Here is a 16925-nt window from a genome sequence, read left to right as displayed (position 1 = left end):
CTACAGGTCAAGGCTGGTAGTGATTGAGGGAATTGTAGCAGCACAATAATATGTCACAGACGTCTTACATCATCCCGTGTTACTTCTCATAAGTGTGCTCATACAGCTAAGTTCTTTGTAAATTTGATTCAATATTGTAATCACTGAAAGAACATCACCTACTCTCTCAGTCCATCAAGTTTCATTTTATTTTCTCCTCCCCTTCTGAGCATTCCACTTTTTTTCGTTTCAGTTTGAATGACATTAAACATGAGAAAAACTACTTTTATTTGTACTCTTCATGGCGTTATATTTATTTAGTAAGTTATTCATATGCAGATATTCTAAACTGAGAAATTCAGAGTTGGGAAAAGTTGAAGAAACATTACAGCTATTGCAAAAATACCTTTAGTTACTAGGTATAAGGAAAATTATACTAGAATGTGCTGTTCACACCTGACTATCAGACAGCACCCTGATTTTGACACTGGACTTGTGTAGAAGAAGGCAGTAGTTTAGATCCCCATCTGGACATCCATATTTAGCTTTCATTGCTTCCCTAAATTGCCTGCAGCAAATACTGGATGATTCCTCTGTAAAGAACATGGTCAGCATCCTTTTGCCAGCCTGAGTTTGTGCTCGGACTCTTCCTCTTTTTATTTGAAACAGGCATCTTGAGAATTTATGTATTTTTAACTGATTCCAGCCAACCGAAATTGCGAAAAATTTTCTTGATATAAAATGTCACATGAAGAACCAAAAAATGTTATTACCACTACCATCTTTCCCCGCTTAGTTCCCTAAATGTTTGCAAGCAAAGTTGGCATTCTACAAATTGTTTTTTATTCGACTCCACCTGTAAACATTTGCTTCAGTGATACTAAATTTTTCTGCTGACTAACAGTTATTTGTCGCCTCAAAGAGTCACATCTATGACTAACCTCCATTATCAATCACAGATTTTATGATGAAAACAAATTGGATGCTGTGATTACTTTTGAGAATGCCATCATCACAAAGGACATTGTTAATTTAAGATGATTAAAATTGCAACTATATTTATAAGCAAAATGTCATTGGCAGTCAAATTGGACATTTTGTACAAATTAAAGTACAGAGTTAAATCATTTGCCTCTGACAGTGTGTTAAACAGGCGTATCAGGACAAATCAGTGAAAGTTCGTAAATTAATAGACCTAAACAATGTGTGTGCCGCTAAAACTCGTAAATGAGTGCTGGTATGATCAAGGGAGTTATATGGTTTGGTAGACCTCTACTCTCCATTCATGGAGAAGGTTCCCATTCTTACCTTAAGGACATGCTTTTGAAGATATGAGAGCTAAGAAGTTTCGCCCTCTAGAAATTTTTAAACATTCAAGAGCATTCCACAACATTCCAGAATGTTTTAGCAAGTTCCATAATGATCTGTGATGATCTGGAATGTTTGGGAATAGTTGGGAATATTTAGGAAGGTTCCAGAACACTCTCAAATGTTGTGAAATGTCCTGGAACATGGTGGACCATTCGAAGCCTTTTTGGTATGTTCTGGAATTCACCATTGGTGGGGCTACCCCTTGCTAGGAGTATATAAAGCAAAACCCGTCATGTATACAGATGTGAGTTTTTATCAGTGATGAAAGGAGGAACTGAAAAAGTAGTGCAGTGAGTGGATAGAAACTAACAGTGAAGTGTGAGCAGTCAAAGTGATACAGTGACAGCATTAACAGAAAATACTGTAGAAAGTGAAAAGTGTACTTAGTGTATTTGTTAATAAAAAGTTGATTTGATTTATATTTTAGACAATGCCCAAATTTAAAAGAGGAGAAGATCTTGTCAGTTCTGAAGCAAAACGGTGAAAACAAAAAGAACAACAAAGAATTGAAACAGACGAAGAGTGCGATGCATGTTTAAGTTCGTAACGAACGAGAATGAGTACTGTGAGAAGCAGAGAAACTGAAGAACAATGAAATGGATGAGTTGAAGAATCAAGAATTGTGACACAATCTTATAATAAAGACTGCAAACTCCAGCCATCCATGAAAATATCACCCTACAAGAACGCATATGAGGACAAGTAAACAGTACAACATAACAAATGAAACATTCCACTATGACTCGACAAGAAAGAAAACAAACACAAACACATTGTAATTGTAAAAATGGATAACAGCTGCCAATTTTTCAATGCAAAATAGTTCAGTAGAGAAACATCAGTATTCCTTTACGTGATTGGAAAAATTCTTGGAAAAATTCAATTCCACCATCGGGAGTGGAATTTTTGCATTATATGATGGGATCTTCCAGAATCAGAACAACACTTTCTTCAAAATATAAAAGTGTACAATGCCTGCTTTTGAATGACTTCTTTGGGTGTCACTTCAATCAACACTCACAGAGATTACATCGATTTTTTTTATTTATCCAAGGACAAATCTATCACACTATGAGATCATTACTACCACTACCCAATGAAGACTATAAATTTCTGTGAGTATATTTCATCGGAAATGAAAAAACATAAATTGATTAATGATGCACAGATAACAGTGGATTGAGATGAGTAATAGTTGAAGATGTACAGAGGATCTTACACAGATACAATCAACCAATTCACATGTCCAAAACAGCACTAGACCGTATGTTGTCTGATGACTATAAAGTTATTATTCGAGCCAACAAAACACCACCTGGAGAACATGAATATTAATTTAATGCATCTCAGATTGATGAAGTCGCAATCGTGATTATGGACCATGAAAATGTTGGCTGTGACATAATTGTACAAGATGAAGAGGAGGGGACAACAACACATGCCAGAGACATACCATTCATTTGATGCCCTCCAATATCCATTAATATTTCTGAATGGAAAGAACGAGTATCATTTTGATGCGAAACAATCTAACCCGAGAACAAGCATTGAAACAAACAAGAAAGTCACTTCCAAGAAGTTCAGTGGTTACCTCTGAATATCAAATAGACAATGAAACAAACAGTCACATTCTCAACACTTGACAGTTATTCCAACAATTTGTGGTAGATATATATGCAAAAACAGAAGCAGAATGGATGGTTTACGTAAGACTGAACCAGAAGAAACTACACATGGAAGAACACATCCACCTTAGAGGTGCAGTCATAAATGATGGAAATATTGACAACCTCAGAACAATGGTAGTTTTACTCTCATCATACGTAGGAAGTCTGAGACACATGTGCAAATGCACTCAAGGTGCCTAATGTACATAAAAAAATATAGATGACCTGACCTCTTCATAACATTCACATGCAGCTCATCATTCATGGCCATAAATCAAAGACCACCTAAGATACAGCCTAGCCCCCATGCATTGACATGACATAATAGGCCGAGTTTTCCGACAAAAACAAATGAGATTTATTGAAGTCATAACAAAATACCACATCTTTCGAACCATTAGATGCTGGATGTACACAGTCAAATGACAAAAACGGGGCCTCACTCACACAATCTCATATGACTACACGTCAGAATGCACCCCCCCAGATATCAACAAAATCGTCCAAGCTGAATTTTCCAATCAAGAAGAAGATTCGGCATGTACGACATAATAATGAAAAATGTGATTCATGGACCATGCGAGCCATTAAACCCAAATTCGCCATATATGAGTGAGGGAAATGTACAACAACAACAAAATGCCCAAAACCACACTTGGATGACACACAAACTGGAGTTGATGGATATCCCAAACACAGATGATGATCACCCAAAAATGATGGCTTCACAGCAAAAATATGAATACGTGCACCAACAAACTGGAAATTGATAATCAGTGAGTAGTACCATATAAAACACCACTTTCCAAAAATGTTTCAAGCACACATAAATGTAGAATACTGCAATTCATTGAAATCCATCAAATATTTCTGTAGGTATGTGAAAAAAGGCAGTGACGTGGTAGTATTTCAAAGAGCCAAAGACAGCGAACAGCAAAACAGAAACAACGAGATCCTCATGTACTAAAAAAGAAACACCAACAGTAATAAAGCAGCATGACACATTTTCAGTTTTCCATACACAAACATAAACTGTGTAACATGTAGCAGTACATCTGGAGAATGTTGACAGATCTCAAGCTCATTGGAAGATAGACAGAGAAGCACTGTACTGGAAAACGACAACCACTGTTGAATTAAAACTACAAGAAGCCTCACTGACAACCTCAGTTGAACAAATGATAGACTTATTTGCCATAATTGTAACAACATGGAACCCATCAATTCCAAAACATCTTTGGGACTCGTTCAAAGAGAGTATGAGTGGCGATGTACTGTACCAAGTCTGACAAGCTCTTCCTTAACTGAACATCTGTCATCGATGATGTCTTCAATGAAACAATCATTCACCTAGAAGATAAATGTTTACCAGTAAACAACCCGACCTTAGTACAACTTGGGATGCAAGCATCATGAAAATATGGTACCGTGTGCTAAACTTCAAAATTAAAAAAGCTACAACATGGGTGAAGTACCTCAGTACATTGCTCACAACAACAACAACCAAAAGAAAATTTATATGGACCAGATCGACAACAACATTGGTCTAATTATTCACTTGGATGCACCAGGCAACACTGGAAAAAGTTTCTAACAAATCTGTTTCTGACAGAAATACATGCTACTTGCACTGGCATCATCTGGCATTGCAGCCACACTTACAGGAGGCGGATGGACTGCCCATTCCACCCATTGAATATAGCCAAAGAACAATTCCAGGCATGTAAAATCTCAAGAGCATCTGGATGGGGTGAACTTCTAAAGCAAGTTCTGGGATAAAAGCACAATGTCACGTAAAAAATCAGTTGAAGCCATGGACAGAACATTACAAGACTTGTGAGGAAAATCCGAATTTGTGGGAGGAGCTCTGCTCATACTCTCAGGACATTTTTAACAAACACTTCCAGTTATCCTCAAGTCATTACCAGCAGACCTACACCTGATTATAACTTCGTTTCTGTGACCTCTAATCCTTCCAAGAAGTTTATTTTAACAATCAATACTTCATTTTAATTTAATATTATCAGTCTGTATTTTAATGCACCTACACTATGTCTTTGGACACGCAGCCATATTACACAAGTTCCCAATAGTTTTCTGCTACCATTGTTGGTTATGTGAAAGCTGATGCAGGGAGACTAGGTCCACAGTTAATTATAAATAACAGTAGTGTCATTGATTAAATACTACAGCATATCTGCTGGCCATACAAATGTCAATGATCTATGAGCAGTTTCTATCCATTTCAGCTGTTTCATAAGCAGTAATCCATTGAATTTTGTTGTCTTTGTTTATGGTATTATTCATAATCTTCATGCCAATAGAATTCTAAACTAGAGAATACTAGACCTATCTGTTGTAGGTTCATTTAATGCAGGAGGGCTTATCTTTACCGCATGACACCTAAGTTATTATGGATAACCAGCAGTAGTATACCCAGTTACAAACAAGGAGAATTCCTTCAAAGGAGGATGCTTCAGACTCAGGATATTTTCGTGTGTTAAGTTAAAACTTTGTGTCGTAATCCAGAGTCCCTTTTTTTTTTGTGGGATTGCTAAATATTATGCCTTACCAGCATGCCTCTTGTACTGACTCAGAGCGTCAACGTCTCATTTCTTCCTAAATGCTGTAGAGGCTTCACCATGGGACACTACCTCCTCTGAGATAGAGAGGCTATAGAGGGGAATTATTGCTGAGACTGGAATGTAATTAACACAATACATACTCAGCCGAATATTAAAGAAACCATTCTCAATACTAGTATATTTTTCCTTAAAAGCTATGTGCTATGGCACTGAGCACAGATTTTATTTGAGAGGGTGCTCTGTGTTGTCACTATAAATTGTTGTGTTACCCACTTTCCCTTTCTTGCTGTGGGAGGAAGTTTATAATCCGTCGATGACCATTCTTTCCAGAAGTGTATTGTGATACACTGTGACTGTTGTTTGCCACATTATCTCAAAAACAGAGCTTAGTTGTATCTTTAAGCTCTAACTTGTCACAACATGATCAGAAAATTGATATACCCATATGGGCTCTTGAAACCTCTGCATTAACTTCGCTAAAATTTGAGGCATACACTGAGCAATTTGAGCATTAAAAAGCTCCATAATACTGAAATTCAGTGCAATGAATAAATAAGCTTAATGAGTCCCATTTGTTGAATATCATGTGAGTAGCACACCATAAACAACAAAACTGTTTTGCCTATTCAGTTGTAGTGTTAAGGTGCCACACTTTCAATGAATTGTTTACCACTCTTACCTAATAACAGTTTTGTTTCATTGGTGTTTATCTTAAGTTATTACTGTTTGATTGCCAGTGTCAATATTTACAACTTTCTGTTCATACTTTTCATGTATCTACCAGTAAATCAGCATCACAAGGAAATGGCATCCAATTAACTTTTTCTCCATTGTCCCCACCGTAATGATTCACTGCCTGGGAAAAGTGAATTGTTATGGCATCCAGATTGAGTCTTACTTTCATGACAGCAAGCAAAGGTCCTCATTGTCAGTCTGTATCACAGGCATGAAACTAACCTCGGAATGGAGGAAATAACCTGTGGGTTGCCACATCCTTCCCCCTTTCCTGACGAAACAACCGCCGGTTGCGAAAGCTGGAAATTTTGTGTGTGTTTGTGTGTGTTTTTATTGTGCCTATCTACCGGCGCTTTCCCGCCTGGTAAGTCTTGGAATCTTTGTTCCTCCAGTCTCACTAGCTGACTGTTACTGTGTTGTTTGATGGCGACAAGGGATACCGACACCTACTTTTATGTTTGCATATAATTTGGTGGCATATCCTTGATTGTAGTGGATGGAAAACTGACTTTTCTGGTTGTGTTTGGTAGGTCACTTCTAGGTCTATATTGTGCTATCTCCCTTCAGTCTTAAACAGCTGTTGCCAGGGTTGCATACTACATATCTTCTGAGTTTCGATTTCATTTGCACTGTTCTCTGGATGCTAAAATTTTTGCAAATATTTATTTTATTCCACTTTATGGGCTGTGTATTTTTGTATTGTTGTTGCAAATTAAGATTATGTCAGGTTTTAATTTATTTTTAAAACACACACTATAGTATTAGATTTTAAAGAATGGGATCATTGTTTTGTCAGCAGTGGCTCAATTATATTTTTGTTATTGCTCTCACTGACTAAGGTGCTAAATGTGGTTTTATTATTATTATTATTATTATTGTTATTATTATTATTGGAGTACTGAGCACTTCACAGAAAACCAAATGTGCCCACCATTACATGTCCTTGCTCAGAGTGCTATACAGTTTTTATTGACAGTTCAAAATTAGTTTAGAATTTTCACATCCCAGAAACATTATTTGTACTACTTCAAATATATTGGTGTTTTGCAAGGGCATCCCTTGTTCTAATATGTGTATTAACAGCTTGATAACTGGAATAGTATTGTCTTTATTTTACTGCATGCTCATTTTCAATAGTTTTTTTTCATCTTTTCTGAGTCATGCTTTCAGTAGGTTGTATGTTAAAGTGTTTCTTTATGCATTGTCCCTGAGTTTGTATGTCCTAGTATGTTCTATTTCTATATAATTTGTTTTCTCAAATGAATTAGCTTAAATTTTTATAACAACGAACTGGAGTGCACTGAAATGCACTGAACAGTATTAAAGTATCCTGGTTACTATAGTACTATAACCAATGTAATGACTTCACAGTTGATATTAGCTTCAGGTCTTGATCACTATACTGTTTTAGATTGTAAAATAAAGACTGTGATTGCAGCTTTTTTTTTTTTCCAGGTATCGCAGACAATATGCAGTGGAAGGAAACAGGAGACTCATCTGGCAGTGAGGCAGGAAAACAAGAACAGGATGATGATTTCCAGGCTGATTCTAGGAGTTTAGCTGGCAATGTACATTTTACCATAGGCACTGACAGGTAGGCAGGATGCAGTAAATGTAGTTTCAGTATTGAATATTTGATCTGTTTTATAATACCAAATTCTCTCATGATATTCTCAAACAAAATGATAACGATAATCCACAGCACTTTCATGAGTTCTCATAAATTTATTTTCTTTTACTTCATATTCATTTATTGAAATTCATAATTGCTTCTTGGAATCTATATTAAATATTTTTTATTTTCAAAAAATGAGAATAGGCAAACAAAATTTGCAATTTTATCTGTATGATTTGTTGACATTTGTTTGGACATCTCTTTGATTTTAAATACCTTACTATTCATTAGTAAGTCATGTCATCTACTAATTATAATTTAAGATGGTAATTTTATTTGAGGTAACTAGCTTTAGGTTGAATTATTGAAGTCAGTAGAGAGGTGTTGCCTGTGTTTGTCTTCTTCAGTAGTGTCTAAACATTAACGAAATGTTACATTGCATTTGGGTGGGACCAGACATTTCTTCCTTATGAAGTAATAAACACTTACTGACTCTTGTGTGATGTTCAGAATCATATATTCTTTCTTCTTGTGTGCCAGTGTCATTGGAGGCTAATAATGGTATTGATATATAATGTGAGAGACTAATTAAAAAAATTCTATATCTTGAGTAAAGCTTTAGCATTTTCTTTCTCTGGGGTATTGGATAGGTAAGACAAGACCCAGCCAGACAATTGAGTTCTATCAACAAGACTTAATTATGTTGTCTTGTCTTTAGTGGCCCTAGTGGATAAATAGAGGTTTCTATTAACTGATATTACATACATACATTTCCAGCGGTCACAGGATCTGCAGACAGGGTGTATACAACCAGGTAGATTCGGGAAAAACCTGGGAATTTTTTCATCCGGGAGAAAACCGGAATTTTTTTAGAATTCCGTGAATTTTTCATTGTTCTTGTTTTCAATTTTTGTGATTTTGACTAGTAAAAACCAGTACTCAAATAAAGGATATTAATACATCTCACTACTGCAAAATAATACCACAGCAATAAAACATGAACAAGAGGAAAATAAACGAGAATCAAGGTGCAAAGGAAATACACCATATACAACAACAAAACACTGCTCATACAAGTGTCAAAGGCTTTAGGAAGACTATGCAATGCTTCATAACAAGTTGTCTCTGATGAGCATGACATCGCAACTGTTTACATTAGATTTGTTCGAGCAGTTGTGAGTGAGCTCATGCACATGCCCAGTTGTGGCAGCTGAGTCATGTATGAGTAATACCTTGTCCTGCTTCTGGCTACAGAAGTGTGGCAGTTAGCTGTATAAGCAATAGTAGCAAGCAGCCAGATGCTACCTGGAAAAATTTTACTTGCTCGCCTAAGCCGCCAGATTCACGCATGCACAACAGGCTTGGATCTAAAGGTTGGGGATCAAACTGGGGTGGCAATTTCGGGGAGGGGATTCATACTCTTGAGGAAAAAGACCTTGTTTCACAAAGCACCTAGCATCGTGCGCATGTTGGTCTATCGATTACTCATATGATTTTGAAATGCACCCCTGCTGGTTTTTGAACAAATTCTAAATTGATTTCTGAATGAATCATAAGTTGATCTTTTTATGCGTGCACAGTGTACGTGATGTCTCTGCCAGGGGAATCCCCATTGCATCTAGGAATAAACTTTCCTGCAGACAAAAGGGGACAGGGCTATACAAGCTGACTGGAATAAAGCCAAAAGGGTGAATCGCTGTTTATGTGGTTGACTAGATTTGTGAATGATCAGCGTTGTTACAATTACTAGCAAAATCCATAGATTCAGACTACCAGAGTGGAAATAAATGACTAACAGGAATAACAGATAAGAAAGATTACATATTATATTCTCAATGTATCCAAGAAAATGAAATTTTGAGAGAAAATTTTTGACCAGACGGCTACACTAGTAAGAGCCAGTTGTACAGGCACCAGCTACCAGCTGCTTAATTTCTATTCCGGGAGTAGCACGGAAAATGTGTTGTACGAACACATAATAATGCCTAACCGGAGAATAAATGCAAGATAACTAAACCAGTGACTGTGTCCGGGTTAGTGAAGTTACTGGAGAATAAGTTTTGACACTGTCAGGAATTGTTACAGAATTACTGATGACAAGATTGTTTGTTAGAATGAGGAAGGAGAAGAATCCTCACACAAATTGTGGAAGAATATGATGATTCCAAATTTTTATAAAAATTTCATACTACTGCTTTTCGATCTCACGCTTCAGAAACTGGAGCATATGAATGAAATGTGAAACTATTTCCTAACATAAAACTTTTTGCTTGTGGTAGGCTTTATAGGTATTTGATATTGGTACTTAATGAATTATATTCTGTCTTGTTATAAAGATCACCATTTGTGCCAAAACAGCCTAGTTTATTTCGTGTATGTTACAATTGCTGCAATATTAGGCAGGCCTATTTCGTTTTGTCTAGCAGACAATTACAAAATACACGTAATCAGGTCGATCAACCACAACAGTTTCGGCTACTATTTGTATTAACAGCTTTTTCAGTTTTGAAATCTTCACGAGTTATCAGCCAAGTATAAAACACATTCACGTAATTACAGAAGGCTAAAATTTGTTATTAGTTTCAGATTTTATTTAATTTCCATGATTTTGATAGTCAGGCATTAATCGCCTTGCAGAACAATGAAGTTATTTTTGTCGATTTGCTAAAGAAATTTGGCTTTTATTAATCTTTTCCATTGAGGCAGTCAATTTATTTGAAACAAAGTGTTTAATTTCACACCATTGCCTACTTTCAACTGTTCACTACATTTCAAGTGCATGTTTTCATCTACTAGCGTGTATGGCTTTATGCCTTAGTAAAGAACCAAACATGAGATAATACAATACTGGTACACCAAGAAAATTTACATCCGAATTTGGACATGAATGTGCACTTTAATCTGAATTACGCGTTTTGTGTGGTTCACAAAATTCCGATGCTCTTGGAGTATTCTCTAATGTCTTGTTTCTTTTATGACATAATTTAAGATCTTTTAACGTTTTACACATATGAACATAAGGGCTTTCTGCGTCATCTTAGCTGCGTTAGTGCAGTGACGCCTGTTGTATGGCACTCACTGGCATAGCATTTGACTCTAATTTTAAAATCAACACTTTGAGGACGACCCTTTAGAATAATTTTGAACCCACAAGATCGGACATTTATGTCACTGTTACAAATTTTAATGGCACATTTGTGTGATGTATCTTAAAGTGTAAGACACACAAAAAAGATCAACATTATATGTGAAAGCTTAGCTTCTCTTGCAGCTTATTGATCTTCGAGACCAATATTGTATGTGACAGCTTTACTTTTCTTGTAGCAACACTATGTATATTAATTTAAACCAGCACCTTTTCCTATTTGTATGTTGTAACTACTTAACGGTGATGTTGCTATTGGCTGACTTACATCGTGTGTCCTACGCTCTGAATATCCTCTGTCATCGGCTGGCGAGATCACGTGCCTTGAGCTATGACTGGCTTACAAACGCGCATTGCAACCTTAATTTCAATGCTTCACAAAGTAATATGCGGTGTTTGGTGAAATTCGAATTTATAATTTTATAATACGAAAATATGAGGTGTATATGTTGCTACACATCAGACATCTTTCCTGTTTTTTTCCATGAGTTTCATTTTCTAAAGTGCTGGGAAATTCTACACCAGTGTATAAAACCATAACCATTCAGAGGATTGATAAGTTTTACAGTTCCAAGGAATAAAAAACTGTCACTTAAGACGGAGGAAGTATATTTTTAACTGGGAAATGTGAGAATTTTTTTTTCCTTGTCTGCGTGTACACCCAGTGCAGACAACGCACTGCTTCCACAAACTGCCTCCATTCCTTTCTGTTTTGTGCTCGTTTCTTCCAGGGGTCTTGAAGTCTGAGGGCTGTCAGGTTATTCACCAGATCATTCATCCAGTACTGCCTAGACTGACCTGTAGGGCATTCAGTGTGTGATTTCCCCTTAGGTTCTTTCTTCATCTGTCTGTTGTCTGGTGTATGGGCTCCACGGCCTGCCCACTTGATTCTCCTGCTCTTCAGCTTCTGTCATAGTGGGTGCTGTTGTATCAAGAGGTAGATATCTCATTCCTCCTCCTTTATCAAAGATTGGTCCCCATATCATTCGCATTACTCTTCTTTTAAATATAAATATTTTTTCCTTTTCTTGTTCATTCATGCTCAATGTTTCTTAATTGTACATGACTGCTGGGCATATCACAGTGTTACATATTCTCGGCTTAATATTTGCTGATACTGATTTTGAGCCTGAGCTATTACATGCATTTCATTTCCACTGCATTTCCTTCCTCGTATTGAGACCTATCTCAGTCTCAAATGTTTCATTGTGACCTCAGAAACACAATGCTACCCTTGACCCATCCTTACAAGTTTGCACCATTCTCACTAGGTTCTCAGCAATTCTGGAGACACAAAGTGTATTGTATAGGCTATTCCTGCAGATGCCTCCATATGCACATTGAAAATTGACTAACAGGCTATAGATATCTTTATCATATTCACATTGTTTTTCATATATTGTCTTATGGCAAGAATGTGATATTGTCAATCAGTTTAATTGAAAGCCAGCTTGATATTCCTGCATGTTGTCCTCTATGAATGGTTGTAATTTTCTGAAGATAGTGATAGACAGTACATAGTTGGTTACATTCGACAAGCTGATGCCTCCGTAGTTACCACATTCCATATTGCTTTCCTCCATGTATATTAGACGTATTGTGGCCAATTTCCATTCTTTTGGCAGTGTTTCACTCTTCCATAAGAGCTAGATCAGTTTATGTGTCTCTAAGTGCAAGCTCTCCCCTCCCTTTTGAATTAATTCTGCTGCTGTTCTGTTCTCTCATGGGATCTTGTTGTTTCTGAGTCTTTTAATAGCAATCTTCACATCTTCTTCAGTCACTTTCCTGTTTTTCTTCACTTTTATTTCCTCCATGATGTCTGCAGGTAGCATCTCATCTTGGTCTGGGTGATTCAAAAGTCCTGAGAAGTATTGTCTCCTCCTTCCTACAGTTCTTACCTTGTTGTTCATCAAGCTGCCATTCTTATCTCTAATGAAAAACTTTGGGCTCTGAAATACACTTTCCGATTTTTGATGCACTGAAAATGTTGCCTTGAATTCTTGTTGTAGCACTCTGCCTCAACATGTTCTAATAAACTGGTTAATTATATTCTCTTCCCTGTTCTCAGGATTTGCATTATCTACCGTCTGATGTTGAGATGATGATCCCTTTTCTGCTTATGCTCCCTGTTAGCTAGCCAGTTCTCTCTCATCTTCCTTCTCTTTTCTGTAGCTTTCTTGCATATCTTGTTGAATTGTTTTGACTTCATCATTCTCTTCTTTCTTCCTAACTGATGTTAGAGGTTACATTCCACATAACTCCCCTAAGCCATGTTCTTATGTCAGCAAATTTGTGTACTGATTGTCAATCATACCAGATTTCCATTGTCCCAAGAAATGAAGAAGAGAGAGAAGAGGAGAGCTGGATGGAGGAAAACAAAATCCTAGTGACTCCTAAGACCGAATGTGGCTGTTGTTGCATCTCCATTATCACCAGTCCCATTAAATACATTTATTGAACAGAGTGTAAGTGGAAAAGATTTCTATATTAAACAGGGAGTGCCACAAGCAAGAATCAGCTTCTTCGTCCCCTTGTATTGACTGTAATTATTTTGAAGGACTTTGCATTGCCTCATATGGTGTCCATTAGTATTTTGTGCTGTGGCCATTTGTCCCACTTAGTACTAAACAGTTATGTAACATGATGGAGCAGGCAGGATTTCATTGAGTATTAAATAAGCGAAAGTTTGAGTAATGGTATAAAGGCGGTACATGAGAGGTGTACGACCTAAGAATTAAAAGGTACCTTTGTCATGGGGTAATTCCATGTAGAATCAACACAGTGATTTTACTCGCCATCTCAGACTTCAATGAAACTTGGTAGAAAGGTAGCAGACATTTAAATTAAGAAAAATACCCAATTTTATTAAAATGTGTTGATCCATTTAGAAAATAATTGTCAGAAATCACCAAAAAACATTACACTGCCATAATTTCAAATCGGTGTAGCAACTCCCCTAATTAAGCTAAAATGATGAGAGAGGTGTCATTTTACAGCATTTGCATGAACTTGCCTATAATATACAACACAATATGAGTTCAAGATGAATTTTGTTTCTGTAAAAGTGCATCTTCAAAAATTTTCAAAAAATTGTGTATAATACTTCACATTATTTTTAACTAATTATTGTTAACTAATTCCCTAAGTATGAAATAAGTATGAAAGTTGGACTGTCATGGGTTCACACATATATAAAATTTCAAAAATCACATTTCACTAAAAAATTATTTTTTTATAAAATTTATAGATTTAAGCAGAAATATAAATAATTTCATTCTTAATATACCTTTGTACACATTCAAATTTAATTTTAATAGACACGTTCCAAATGCCACTAGCAAAACCTGATTTAAACAGTCTGTGTTTTAAAATTGAACTTCTTAAATGTTTCTTATGTTTTTGCAGTTTCATCCTCAGGAAAATGATGAAGTCTTCCTATTTGTCTTACTGGGTTTACCTTACAAAGAATATTATTTGTAGATAACCACAGGATATCTGGTTTTGTAGGATATGCCTAAGACAGTGATGGGCCAGCTGGGTGAAGGAAAGTAACTTTACCAAGATCTTTGTCTTTTATTAATATACAAGCTAACCACCATTTCTTGTCATAGACAACAGTAACATGGCCATGAATGATGAATGTCGTTCAAAGACGGTCTTTCTGGAGGTTTTGTAACTGTTTCAACAGTAGATTCTGTTGTGTCTGGAAAAGTCTTTACCAGTATTTTTTATTTGTGTGATGCAATCATTACAAAAGCATGCAACTTCTGTGGTCCTTTTATGGAAACAGATTGACTAAAGAGCTTTTCCAAAAATGTCTCTGTTTCAGTGTGCTCTTCTTGGGTTGAAAACTGAAAATGTACAGGTGTAATGTTTTTAACTGCCCAATCAACAAGTTGTTGCAGAGTAAAATTTGCGTGTCAGGTAACCTCTGCAGACTTGCTTTCGTTGCTTATCTCTTAACAGTCCCACCAACACCATCGCAAGGTCCTTTTCCATTATCAGAGGTAAAAAAAATGCCATTCTGTTTCTATGTCAAAATCTTCTTTGTGGAAGCATAAGTTCGCAAAATTCTTTTAATTCTTGTACTGGGCTGCACTGCCATCCAAACAGTAGTATATCTTCTGCATATCTGAAATTTTGTTTTTAAAAACTGAATTAGCTTTTTTTGAAAACTGTAGCTATAGTATTATGCTCTAGACAGTTAAAAATTATGACAACTCAGTTGCTCTGTTTTCTTGTCTCCTTTGTAATACTCTACAAAGGGGTGCAATGTTGCACGATCACTTGACCAATTATAACCCTGGGCCTCATCTTATATCACAAAAGTGTAATTCTTGGAGAAATCAGATATAACAACACATTTGCCCTTGTTCAAGTTTTCCTTGATTCCCTGTAGAAAAGAGATTTGGTGCTTTGGTAGAAAATCATGGAATACTACTGTAGGTATTTTTCAGAAAATATTTCAGTGAACTTTGATGAGGTGTTCTGCATGATTTCTAAGTTGCATCTGTCTACTGAGAACCACTGTTGAAAAGTGATATTTTCAACCACATTATCATCAAATGCACTTTTTTGTTCTTTTTATTGAGTCACTTATTTCCCATAATGCAGTGGAATTATACTGGGTTGCACAGCATTTTTGCCAGTATTTATAAGAGGTCAATTCCCCATTGGTCAAGATACCAAGTGTAGTGTTTTCTATCATTAGTTTGATGTTTTGATGTGTAGTGCAAACACATACTGTGTGTGTTCCACTATAACCAGCTAAAATGCAGTGTTTTATGCACAGTTCTGCAAATTTAGAAAATCCAGTCTTCATTGTTGGTAATTTAGCTTTGAAACTTTTATAGGCTGCTTTAAAATTGCATAAAATAAGTATGTAAATAAAATAGAAAGAAACTTCCACATGGGAAAAATATATTAAAAACAAAGATTCAAAGACTTACCAAGCGGGAAAGTGCCGGTAGATAGGCACAATAAATAAAACACACACACAGAATTTCGAGCTTTCATAACCGGCGGCTGCTTCGTCAGGAAAGAGGGAAGGAAAAGGAAAGATGAAAGGATGTGGGTTTTAAGGGAGAGGGTAAGGAGTCATTTCAATCCTGGGAGCGGAAAGACTTACCTTAGGGGGAAAAAAGGATAGGTATATACTCGCACGCGCGCACACACACACACACACACACACACACACACACACACACACACACACACACACACACACACACACCCATCCATACATACACGGACACAAGCAGGCATATTTCAAGGCAAGATTTGCCTTTAAATATGTCTGCTTGTGTGTGTCTGCTTGTGTGTGTGTATGGGGGGGGGGGGGGGCGGGTGGGTGCGCGCGCGCGAGTATATACCTATACTTCTTTCCCCCTAAGGTAAGTCTTTCCACTCCCGGGATTGGAATGACTCCTTACCCTCTCCCTTAAAACCCACATCCTTTTATCTTTCCTTTTCCTTCCCTCTTTCCTGACGAAGCAGCTGCCGGTTGCGAAAGCTCGAAATTCTGTGTGTGTGTTTGTGTGTTTTATTTATTGTGCCTATCCACCGGTGCTTTCCCGCTTGGTAAGTCTTGGAATCTTTGTTTTTAATACACAAAATAAGTATTTTAGATATTATTGTTCTATCACTATCTTCGCCCATTCACAGTTACGTAGTCTTTCTTCCCTGGCTGTACTCTGCTTATTTTTTTTTTTTTTTTTTTCATTCTCATAAAAATAATTATGCACTGTTTGCACAACTTCTTGTGACAAAGTGTTTCCCAGTTTTTGATCAGGACTTTGTAATATACCTCAGTATGTGCAGTGTGGTTT

The 16925-nt window shown here is 36.5% G+C and overlaps 1 protein-coding gene across 1 annotated transcript in view; it reads left to right on the top strand.

The window, feature by feature from the left end:
• The window catches only part of LOC126281247 (stromal interaction molecule homolog), a 128037-nt gene that overhangs the window by 99205 nt on the left and 11907 nt on the right, over positions 1 to 16925 (top strand). The window contains exon 12 of the mRNA XM_049980040.1: positions 7793 to 7931. Coding sequence (XP_049835997.1) covers positions 7793 to 7931 — 139 coding nt within the window. The remainder of the gene's footprint in view (positions 1 to 7792; positions 7932 to 16925) is intronic.

Source organism: Schistocerca gregaria, chromosome 7, assembly GCF_023897955.1.
Source record: "Schistocerca gregaria isolate iqSchGreg1 chromosome 7, iqSchGreg1.2, whole genome shotgun sequence".
NCBI lineage: Eukaryota > Metazoa > Arthropoda > Insecta > Orthoptera > Acrididae > Schistocerca > Schistocerca gregaria.
This window is presented reverse-complemented; position numbering and strand designations above follow the sequence as displayed.